The 12,639-nt window shown below is 35.9% G+C and overlaps 1 protein-coding gene across 2 annotated transcripts in view; it reads left to right on the forward strand.

Annotated features, from left to right (window-relative positions):
* Positions 1 to 1,605: 1,605 nt before the first annotated feature.
* Positions 1,606 to 12,639, forward strand: part of LOC120518923 (intraflagellar transport protein 43 homolog A) — a 101,648-nt gene continuing 90,614 nt past the window's right edge. For both annotated transcript variants that reach the window (XM_039741948.1, XM_039741947.1), the window contains exons 1-2: positions 1,606 to 1,678; positions 7,945 to 8,043. In XM_039741948.1, coding sequence (XP_039597882.1) covers positions 1,634 to 1,678; positions 7,945 to 8,043 — 144 coding nt within the window. In that variant the 5' untranslated portion in view covers positions 1,606 to 1,633. The remainder of the gene's footprint in view (positions 1,679 to 7,944; positions 8,044 to 12,639) is intronic.

Genomic DNA, 12,639 nt, shown 5'->3' on the forward strand with positions numbered 1-12,639 from the left:
CGCAGCTCGCCAGCAGCAGCAGCACCAAAAAGACAGCAGATGATCTGACGACATCCCCTTAGCGTGCCTTCAGCCTCCCCCCCCCCACTTCACAACACGAGCAGTGTTATATGTCCTGCAAGAAAGATTTAACCCCGCCTGGGGCCGGAAATAAAGGACAAGTATTCTTTTAACAAACGTTTTAAAGTAAAAGTGAAAATAATGCATATGTAACAATTCCCACGAAAATAACAATCTCTTTAAATTGTATATCTAGTAAACCAAACCGGGGGTCGGGTGAGCGAAGTGAAAAGGGGCTTACCCACACCATCTTTGGGTCAAGGCAAGAGCCAGCCTATAAAGGGCATTCGTCCACTGCTATGGAGTCCATCATACAATTAAATATATGCTTTTGGTTTGTGGTGAAGAATTGTGGTTCAGGAACTATCTGATTTTAGACTCAAAGTTAAGGGTCCAGGAGCTGTAAGCCTACAAGAATATCTGTTTTGCCGTCATTACACTCTACACAATTGTACAACTGTATTAAAATACTTACATTTACAGTTACATTTACTTGCTTAGAAGACCCATATACCCAAAGCAACATACACAGGAGGTCAATATAATCAAGTAAACATTGGTCTGTGAAACTGTTTTGGAACAAGTGTTACAGGACAAGGTTACAAAATTGATCATCACATGTGAAGAGCTCAGAGCAAAGTACAAGCTTGTTACACGTCCTTACAGAAACCTAATCAGTTAGACAAAAATTCACCAAACAAGAGAGTCTTCAAATGCTTCTTAAACACTTTGAGGGTGTCAGAATTTCGAATGGAGTGGGCAGCTCGTTCTACCATCTAGGAGGTATACATGAAAAGGATTGAGATTTGATGTCATGCAGAGATGGCATCATCAGACACCATTCATCGGCAGACAGGAGTGCCTGAGAAGAAGCAGAGCATCAAAGATCTGAACTTAATAAAAGCCCCTTCAGTAGGGACCTGAAAAAAGCAGTGACATATCCCCATCTCGGCTTGTTGAACATCATATGTTTTGTTGCATTTCGAATCATCTGCAGGGGCCTGGTGACACATGCCGCAATAAATACACCACAAAGAGATAAGTATAAAAATGGCCCAAAGAAATGTATGTGATAGTTCTGCAAAAATTAATTCTTATTTAAAAGTGAAAAGTGAGAGAGACCAAAAAACAAAATGTAAGTTATATTTAAAGAGAACTAGAAAAATAGGCAAAAACTCCAAATCCACAAACAACATTTAGCAAGAAATGTTATAAAAAACAAATGCAATCATAATAATAATACATGTAGATAAATAAAAAATACAATAAGCATATATAAGTAAATAAGCCAATATTATTACATACATAAATATAAACTATAAACAATGCAAAATAAAAGCAACATAAATATTTCGCTTTGAAAAACGTGCGTCAAATGTATATATTTGTACCGGAAGTTTAGTTAAGCATTCCATAAACTCGATAGTCGTAGCATCTCCTCGGTACTTGTCCAATGTAGCAGCGCGAACTTCAAACTGCGAGCCACATAGAGCACTTGAGGTAAATTCGCCGTTGTCATGACAATAGTTACTAGCAACGCGCAAGGTTTCCAGGAAGTTGTTCATTTGCGAAAATGGAGGACGCTCTAGACTTGGGGGAGCAAAGCACGAAAAAGACTGTAAGTTCTTTTGCAAAATAAAATACATCTAGTCACGCATTCCGCCATCAGTACAGTACAATGTTAAATTATTAAGTTAGTCCATCAAGTATTGCACGCTGAGTGGAAACGTATATATTCGGCGACGTTATTAATAAAGGTTGTCTGTCTGTAGAATGCCATATAAATCTACCAACTAGCAGACGCTTTTCTAGGACACAACATAAGAAAAACAAGGCTTGAAGACTGAGTAGGTTTTACTAGGTTTACGCCGTTTTACTGGATGGTAATCCTGCAGTTTTTGAAAGAAACAGAATCGCTGCCATTCAGTCCTGATTAACTGATTCATGTTATTCATACTCCGTTCTAGCCTAGCGGTACGGCTCGTTGGCTGAAACCTCACATATTCTCAGATAGACTTGATTATATTTTTTTCAACACGATAAAACTGCTATGATCCGCATTTCTGGTTTCTAAATACGCACGTATTGGAGAATAACTTATATTTTTAATTGCAGCACTCTGAATGAGTCCAAAGATGTGAGGATAAGCGCTTTTTATCGATCCCTTTGATAGATGACTAATCAGGCTTAAATAAATGTATAGGTAACGGAAAAAAGCACAGATTTTTCCAGTTTTATGTTCCTGTTTATGGTTAAATTGAGTCTATAAAGTTTTTTTTCCTCTCTTTCTCAATGAAAAATGACTGTCCTCGGCTATGTAAGCAAGCACAGCTATAGCTTTTTCCTGTCCAGTTTTATGGGCACAGTAAAAAGATCCAGAATGCATTTTTTATATGTGACTTATCCCATGTACTTGTAGTGGTAGCTGAGAAAAAAAAATCTCACGTTTTCATGCAGAATGGAATGAAGGAAGTTTATAACAGAAATCAATAGTTACCAGTGGTTTACAGTGGCAAATAATGTGAAAAACATCCATTGTGAAGGAAAAAAAATGTTATTCATGTCACATAATCCACATTTATCCAGTTTGCTTGCTGAAAAGGTGCAAAACAAATGTGTTTTTTTTTTAACTAATTATTATTAAATAGTTACTTCTGGAAATTATCAGCAGGGACATAAACAGGACACCTAAAGACTCAATCCACAACTCAGTGATGTGCTTGTCAATTGGTGTCTCTAAACTGGCATTGCCAGAAATTTATCATTATATACTTTAATCATCCATCCATTTCTTTAATCCACTACGGACTAGACTGGTAGCTGTTAGTGTTATTTGGTTGGCTTTCAACAACCTTGGGTGAAAAATATGAACCAACCATCCATGGCACTAGACCATCCCAGGACACAAGTCTATTCATTCCAGGTCAGTCTAGAGGTGCCATTTAATATCTCTCTGCCCTTCCTCAATGTAAAAATGACTACCATTATCATTAAGCTTGCATAAGCAAAACATGCAAAGCTATATTATGCTGTATATTTTGCCAGATGTACATTATTTACTTCCAGACAGTTTAATTTTTTTTAATGGTTGCTGCTGTCATGAATTTGTTTAATTTTCTTCTGGTTCTACTTTGTGAATTTTTTTATCCCCTTCATTTGATGCGTTTTGAACAAGGTGGAATGCATTTCTGTTGTCATTTTTTAAATTTAAAACCATAGCTTTGGAATTATTTATAGTTTTGGAATTATTTCATATTTTAATGTGATGTCATCATGGTTCTGCCTTTTTGTGGAGATTTTTTTTACTGTTGCTAGATGTTGTTAGCCTGTGACAAACAGAAGTTGTGACACAGTTGTGGCATTTTAAATGTCCGCTTAATGCATTTACCAGTTGTTCAAAATTCTGGATAGATCACAAAAAACAACTTTTTGCTGTGACTTGATTTTTGTTTAGTGTTTTGGACTTTGTTCTCTTCTTAGTTTTGACCCTGATATCAACCCCTATTATTTAGACTTTGCTTTTTGGATCATTTATCCTCTGCATTGTTTCCCCATTCTGTCTGTGCCCTTTTCCATTAGTGGTAGACCCAATTCTGAGCAAAGTCTAGTGGGACTATCTTAACTTTTCTCAGTTATCAGCTGTGATTGGTTTAATAATGGAACCAATGGTGTGGTTCCAAAATGTTTTTGTCAGGCTCCCCTTTTCTTGATATGAGTATTTTAAAGCCTCCTTCTGCCCCCCACCCCCCCCACCAAATAAGCACACACACAAGTGCACACCCATTGCAAATTATTATCAAGCTGAAATATCAGTATGTAACATTTTACAGTGAGAATAACAAATGTCTTTTCACAGTGATAATATTAAAAGTAGTACAAGAGCTTGTATTTACTGAAGTAATTATACATTTTAATTGGAATCACTTGTCTTTATTTTTTGTCTTACAGTTAACATCAATAGTTAAAACTAAACTTAAACAATTTTACCACGTAACACCATTCATTGCTTTCAACAACATTTTGTTTCCTTTCAAGATTATCTTGCTGACAGGAATTACAGCATTTCAAACTCACAGAAAATAATCAAAAAATGAACATTTTTTAAAGAATTGTACCTCTAGTCCTGGAGTGGAGTGAGCCTCCTATGTGCTGTAGATTTCCTGCAAATGGTGCTGGGCTGTTTTGAGATTGCTACTGTTATTTAATTTTCATTTATTTAGCTTTGACCTGTTTTTCTTCTTGATTGGGGCAGCATCAGAAAAACCTACCTTATACAGGTAGAAACTGGAAAAATGGTAAGTGTATGGCCAGGGCTCTCTGCCCTAACAGTGGTAACTCCTTCTCTGCTCCTGTCCTAAATGCAGCCAAAGGCTTGGAGCCTCATTGTTGAATCAGAGGTCATATAAAGACACTGTTCCTGCTCTTCAAAGCTGAAATCATCTGCTGGTGTTGCACTGAACAAGTTATGTTTTGCACGATCTTCTATTGAGAAATACCTCTGAAAATGTTTTTGTAGAGCTGAGACATGACATTGAACACACAGAATTACTGTGTTATGCAGTTTCCATCCATTATCCAACCCGCTATATCCTAACTACAGGGTCACAGGGGTTTGGTGGAGCCAATCCCAGCCAACACAGGGCGCAAGGCAGAAAGCAAACCCCGGGCCGGGGTTTTTCCCCCCACCACAGGGCACACACACACGCCAAGCACACACTAGGGACAATTTAGGATCGCCAATGCACCTAACCTGCATGTCTTTGGACTGTGGGAGGAAACTGGAGCACGCAGACACAGGGAGAACATGCAAACTCCACGCAGGGAGGACCCGGGAACTGAACCCAGGTCTCCTTACTGCGAGGCAGCAGCGTTACCACTGCGCCACCAAGCCGCCCGTTATGCAGTTTATTGACCTCAATGAATGATGCTGTCAGAGAAGTCTACATTCTCCTCTTTCACTTATTGTCCCCACCTCTCCTGCTTGTGGTAAAGGATGTTATTATACTGTATCTACAAACTGAGGAAGATGTGTGTTACTACCCTGCAACTTTAGATTTAGTTCATTGAGTTTCTGAAACATGTCACTAAGGTATGCAAGTTTCATTATGAAATTTTGTCATCCATTTCTTTCCAAAGTGTGGAAAATATCCAAGATTCAATTGGTCTTGTTTTTATATAGTTTATAATAGCAGTAACTTAAGTTTTTTGAATGCAAGCACCTCTCTAAGCATCATATAGTGTGTCGATTGCACTTTGGGACAAATGTACTGGATGAGTGCTTGCAATTTCAACCTACCGTTTCCCAGCCATTTCATTTGCCTCATCTTTATAGATTCCCACACAGTCTTTTCATTTCTGATCATCCACATTCAAGTAATCATCTGTCATTTTGGATTGTTAATTTAGTGTCTCTGTTAGTTACAGGTTTGCAGTAAATCAAATTTTCCCCCAAATCATTGGCATCAACCTATCTGACATATACTATCAATAACCAGTCTTTATTGCTATTATTTGTTTCATTCATCTGAAGTCGGAAATGTCTCTCTGATTTTGTCAATAAGCTGTATCTCCAGATCCTTTGACATGTTGTAAATGTACCTGGCTATGGTATTGTTTGACAGAGAAATAACTTTCAGTTTTTACTGGCTGTTGCTTCATCAATCATAGTGGAAGCCATATCAATAGCAACAGGGAAGATTAATTCTCTGCGTTGGTGTGGGGCTTTTTACACTGGGCGATTCATAGGCTTCTTTCAATTGAAGTGAATTGAACATATGCAGGCACAGAAATGGTTTTAATAAAACAACTCTGTTGAGCATGACAGTTTTCTAGTTTCTTTTTAAAGAAATCAAAGTGCTTGTCCTTGTGTTTGGGATGTAAAGACTCCAGACGGTGTCTCAACTTGTTTGACTTAAAACTGTTGTCAGCTAGCATTTTAAGATGCAAAACACCCTTTGGTCTCCCCTCTGTACTACGTAGTACTGGTACAGCTGAGGGAGACAGATGACTCATCATACTTTGTTATCTTTGTTTTTGTAGCTGTAGCATTTGAAGTAGTCAGAGTTGGTTCATAATCTTCTGTACGGTTTGTTATCAGACATGACACAAACTTCTTGATGTTGTTAGGAGATGGTCCTTACTGTGGGACAGAGGGTGTAGGTTGGTTTAGATGTCCAAAAATGTACTATATAAAACTAGGTATACTCAGATGGACATGGGATGGGATGGGGACAAATGCCAGACTTAGCATATAATGAGAACTACTGCTGCATTGTAGTACAGGGGAGAATATTTACCTTGTATATTGATGACTAAAAAAACACAATGACTAGCATATTAAAACCTAAATAAACAAGCATCTGACATCATATAACACTTGGACTTCCAATCCTGCCTACATCTGATTGTTGCTACCAGAGTATGGTCAACCTTCATGAATTAAATTTAACTTTAGTTTAAAAAAGACAGAAAATGTAAAAGCAACATGTGATGCTCGATGAGTGACAAGTGAGGAGTGATGTGTAATAAATGAAAATTTGATAAGCAAATAGTGAATTATGATGTGTGTTGAGCAGCAAATGAATAGAGATGTGTGATGTTTGATGGATGAGAAGTCAGTTGCAATAAGTGATGAGTGACTAGTGAAAAGTGACAGATGATGCAAGACATGAAGTAATACTGACACTGGATGACAGGAGAAGTGAAAGCTAATGAAGGTCCTGAAAAACACACCATACAGCCATTTTCATATGAAAATAAACTGATTTAATCACAAAAGTCATTCATATTAATGTTAATTAATAACATATATTCAAAATGAAACACTTCTAATTCCAGTTATTGGTGGCAGCCCAACTATGAATGCAAAGGCTCATCTCACTAGGGCTCACTCAGTGCTCTGTGTAGAGGATGTGCTGATGTGTGTTATGTGTCTCAACTGAATATTTCCAGTTTTGCTATAGAGACTGTTGAGGGGATGCCTGAAATCCTTTTTCACTGATAAAAATATTTAAGTGTAATCAGTTGACATAGTGTGGCTGAATGAGAGGAGTTTTACTTATTAGATATAATAAAGGCACATACCTACCTGTATAAATTTAGCTTTTACTTCAGTCCATTAAAAGGAGAATAGTGAAAAGCAATATGTTACAGAATAGAGTCACAATATTTAATATATTACACAATATAAACAATGATACAAATATTATAGTATTATAACCCAGGTATTATGATATTATATGATATAGTTGAAAGCAATTACCACTAGTACTTTCTACACCCCTAATTATTCTTGCTTGAAGCATTGCTTCATTTATAATGTGATGCTGATATCATTGTAAAGCATATTGAAATTAAAGGAATAACCCCCACCACCGCCACATTCAGTGGTCAAAAGCCCTGTCCTCAGATTAAAAATGTTTCTCGTCAATCACTACAAACAAAATCTTTTTATTTTGCATTGTTTATAGTTTATATTCATGTATTTAATAATATAAGTAGTATATTAAAACATTGCAATTTTTGGGTGGTGTATTCTTTTATTACTTATACATTTACTTTCCCCTCTCAAAATAACAATTTGGAAATTGATAAGAAAACAAAAACTGCCAAGCCATAATCTAGTCCATGAAGCCAACAATCCTGATTGTGTAAAGTGTATTGTTCATTATTAAATGATGTGTAATTTCAAGTTAGTACAAAGGACTGAATGAACACGGTCTTAGCAATGCATATTTAATTTACTTTTGCCATGTTTTTCATTTTATCTATTATTTATTAAGATTTTTTTATCTATTATTTATTTTTCTTATTGGATGCTTTCATTTCTTATGTTATATTTTCATTTGGATATTATTAATAATTATTTAATTTCAAACTTTCCAGGGAGCTAAAACTGGTCGTAGAGCAAGACAGTCACAGGAGGTGCCGCAGGATGAGACACAGCTAAACAGGAAGAACTCCTCCTCAACTTCTTTGGGAGAGGTAAAGGAGATATTATGTAATAATGTAATTTTAAATCTGTCATGATTGTTATGTTTCAGCAACCCCAGCCATTATCTGTGTGCACGCAACTGAGCCTTTATATGCCCCTTAAGTGCAAGGAAATATTTTGTGTTTTTGTATTTATTACACTGAGCACCTTTTGCCCCAATTTTAATCAGAAATGTTTAATAACTGGTCACAGTTAGAGCAATAAAAATTGTACATCCTTTATCAGATTCAACAGCTGAGTTGTTTTTGTTGTATTTTACTTTAATTTGAAATATGCAATCCTGAAATTGTAAAGTTTATTTTTGTTATCCATCAGAATCTCTTCTGTGGTTTATTTTTGATAATTCTTTTTGTACTTTTTGGATATTGTTGCTTGTCACTTATGCATTAGAATCAGGTATCTTACTTTCAGTTAAGTATTATTGTAAAATTCAATATAAATATCTATTAACAGTAATGCTAAAAAAGACATATTTGGGGGGATTTCACTCCTGGCAGCAAAAACACAAATATGTGGTTTGTAGTAATATAAGGTAGGTGGACAATCAAGGACTGAAAAAATATCATGTGATCTACTGAATTCTGCTACCATCTGAATCATAAATCAAGGGCTATCTGAATATTGTGAATAAACCATGAACACATAGATTCTCAAGATTCTGGTTGGTGAATGTAGTGTTAATTATGTAAATGGTGTTTCCATGGCACAAATACACAGTATTTACCCATCACTGTTAATCAGGTACAGAATACTCATATATGAATGAACTTTTACAGCTGTGATATGTTCCACAATTAGGAGAGGTTTAATTTTTTTCAGGAATCTAATAGTGAATTTAGTTAATGCATTGTCTTCTTAGTCACCAGATTTCAATTTAATCAATCATCTGGAAGATAGAATTTATAGACTTATTTAATGCTGAGAACTGCAAGTAGCTAATTTGCCATAATTATATGACACATTTTGAATTGACTTTGGCTGGCGGTTCTTTTTTAAGTTCATGATCTAGCTATATTTGGGGCAAATGGGGAGCCACCATTTGATAGGTATATTTAAAAAATGTCTTATCAAATATAGTTTGATGAAGATAATAAGGCTCTGTCCTAGCTATGTGCCATCCACTGGACCCTAGTTGTTAAAATAACAAGCAAAACTAATAAACTACAGAGTAGATACTAAAGTGAAAGATAATATTACCAAAGATTAAAATTCTTTCCAAACCACTGCAGCACTTTCTAGTATTTCGAATATGCCAATGCATACAATTTATTTTAATGCAAAATTAGAGTGACAGGGGGTGAAAAATGAACCCAAAGATAAAGTCAGTTTCCCTTTTTGGACCTGGCTATGCTTATCAAGACATGCTGTCTAACCCAATTGTGTCTCACTACTTACCATTGCTGGTCCTGATAGGCAACTGTTGCTCTCAATCCAACTCCTAATCATTGCATTTTCGAAGATAGGAGCTATGATATACCCCTATACTGGGTCACCCACAGCATCGGTTATCATCAAAGTGTCTTTAGCAACCAAGTGACAAATCATATCACAGATGAAATTAAAATTATAATTCTAATGCTTATATGCAGTTAAAGGATCAGACATCCGGAAGTTACTCTGAATTAGTTATCATGTCACAGGTTACCAGCCCAGCTATACATAAGCACATGGTAAATGATGGTACTGTACTGCTTATGGAATTAGGGTTCAAGGATTACCTCATTCAGGGCTTGTGATGACCTTAATCATTTGAATGGAAGTATAAAATATAGTTGTTATAAACAAGGCAAAACATTGTTAATGTTTATTTAAAAAGTTTATTTTTCACCACACTCTGCTTTTACTTCAAATTGGTAATGTATCATGGTCACTGTTTTAACACTTGCTCATATCTGCGGTCTTAAAATGCTGTGAACGCATTTACGTGTGATTGTTTGATTGTTTTGGGAGTAGAGAGTTCAAAATGGGCAAGATTAAATAAAGATTTTAACAGTGTTTGGCTTTAAAGTATACTTTTCTTGTAAATTAGCTTAATTTAAACTTTCAAAGGTAGTTCAGAAACAATGCTGTTGAATTTGGTTAAAGTCCATAACTTAATCATGTTTATTTTTATGGTTGTCTAGATTATTATTTTAAACATGCCCTTATGACCTTTAATTCTTGCATTTTCCTCTTTCCAAACTCTTGTTGGTTTCAGAGCCACGTCCAAACTGATCCACCCTTCATTCATTTTGACCTGTATGAACCTTTTATGCTTCTTGTAAGATTTGTAAATTGTAAAACACAATAACATTGCCTTTTAGTTTAATTAATCCAAAAGGATTGTTGTATTTTAATTGATTGTGAAATGTGCAAATTCCATTTCTGAATTAGAAAACGTGATAATGTGTTGTTTTTAGCAATACTAAGATCATCTTTTCCAAGTTAACTCTCTCCAGTTAAATTTTTGAGCTGTCTTATTCAATTTAGGGTCTCAGGGAGCTGAACAATATCCTAGTACCTTCAGGTAAATGGAAAGAATTAATCTTGAATGGCCTACTAGTACATTACAGCATTGTCTCTTACTCATACAGCCAAACTTGATATATAAGGACAGTCAGTCTAACAAGAAAACCAAAATGTACAACATTTGGCATAATTTTTAGCAGTTATTCTGGGGATTTGGAAGAAAACATAAAATAAAAAAGTGTGCTTCTAGAGCCTTTACTACTTTTTGATCATGGAGCCAGATTATGCAAACATATTGTGTGCTGATCAGATATGAGCATAAAATTTTCAGTGCTCTCTATACATGCAACAATAAATTTCAACTTGAATTGCTCAGGAAATGAAGAGTAATCTAGCACTGTTCATATTTCCAATAGGTTCATAGCCTATATATAGATTATTAAATGTAACCCAGTGCTATAATATGAATGGTACTGCAGTTTTATGGAGAAGCTGGGCATTGTACCCCATCCCCGCTTACATCTTCAACTATTTGTCGATTGTGAGGCTAAACAATTGCAAAGAGAAGAGTAAATAAAGTATACACAGTTGGTATGACTGACCGTATTCAGAGGACCCTGGTACTGCATAGTAAGCTACTCTTGGTTTGTAAGAAAGAGGGACATTTCTGTTAAAAGGCTTACCCAGATTTTTGAAGGCTAGGCAGAACAGAATGTTTTAGTTGTCAATCAGAAGGACTTTGAAGAGATGAAACATGCCTAAAAATGGGTATTTAATACTAATAACTTACTGTAGTTTTTAGCTGGAGGTGAAACTTTAGTTATGCTTTTTGTTAACTATATTGCTCCAGAGGTCTTTTTTTCAATAAATGTACTAAAAATAAGCTGATAGGAGAGTAAGATGTATAGAAACAATGTACATGTAAACATTAATGATATGGAGAAGGAGGAAGTTTTGGCATTAATCCTATTTCCACTATATTACTTACAACCAGAATCTTATTTTTTGTTGTTATGTAAACCCCTTCATTATAAAAGCCCATGTCATATTGTTCTTGTGGACAGCATTTCAGCGTGTGTAAGGTTTGTTACTGTTGCTTGCAACTTCATTGTACAGTGTATTCTTGCCAATTGTCTCTCCTAATTCATATAGTGGTTATGCTGATCTTCCTGTACAAACAAATAGTAAAATAATTTTCCGACTTGACTTTGGGGATATACAGTGGTGTGAAAAACTATTTGCCCCCTTCCTGATTTCTTATTCTTTTGCATGTTTGTCACACAAAATGTTTCTGATCATCAAACACATTTAACCATTAGTCAAATATAACACAAGTAAACACAAAATGCAGTTTTTAAATGATGGTTTTTATTATTTAGGGAGAAAAAAAATCCAAACCTACATGGCCCTGTGTGAAAAAGTAATTGCCCCCTTGTTAAAAAATAACTTAACTGTGGTGTATCACACCTGAGTTCAATTTTCGTACTGCCACACCTGTTTCAATCAAGAAATCACTTAAATAGGAGCTGCCTGACACAGAGAAGTAGACCAAAAGCACCTCAAAAGCTAGACATCATGCAAAGATCCAAAGAAATTCAGGAACAAATGAGAACAGAAGTAATTGAGATCTATCAGTCTGGTAAAGGTTATAAAGCCATTTCTAAAGCTTTGGGACTCCAGCGAACCACAGTGAGAGCCATTATCCACAAATGGCAAAAACATGGAACAGTGGTGAACCTTCCCAGGAGTGGCCGGCCGACCAAAATTACCCCAAGAGCGCAGAGACGACTCATCCGAGAGGTCACAAAGACCCCAGGACAACGTCTAAAGAACTGCAGGCATCACTTGCCTCAATTAAGGTCAGTGTTCACGACTACACCATAAGAAAGAGACTGGGCAAAAACAGCCTGCATGGCAGATTTCCAAAACGCAAACCACTGTTAAGCAAAAAGAACATTTGGGCTCGTCTCAATTTTGCTAAGAAACATCTCAATGGTTGCCAAGACTTTTGGGACAATACCTTGTGGACTGCTGAGACAAAAGTTGAACTTTTTGGAAGGCAAATGTCCCGTTACATCTGGCGTAAAAGGAACACAGCATTTCAGAAAAGAACATCATACCAACAGTAAAATATGGTG

This window comes from Polypterus senegalus, chromosome 18 (genome assembly GCF_016835505.1).
Source record: "Polypterus senegalus isolate Bchr_013 chromosome 18, ASM1683550v1, whole genome shotgun sequence".
In the NCBI taxonomy this organism is placed as follows: domain Eukaryota; kingdom Metazoa; phylum Chordata; class Cladistia; order Polypteriformes; family Polypteridae; genus Polypterus; species Polypterus senegalus.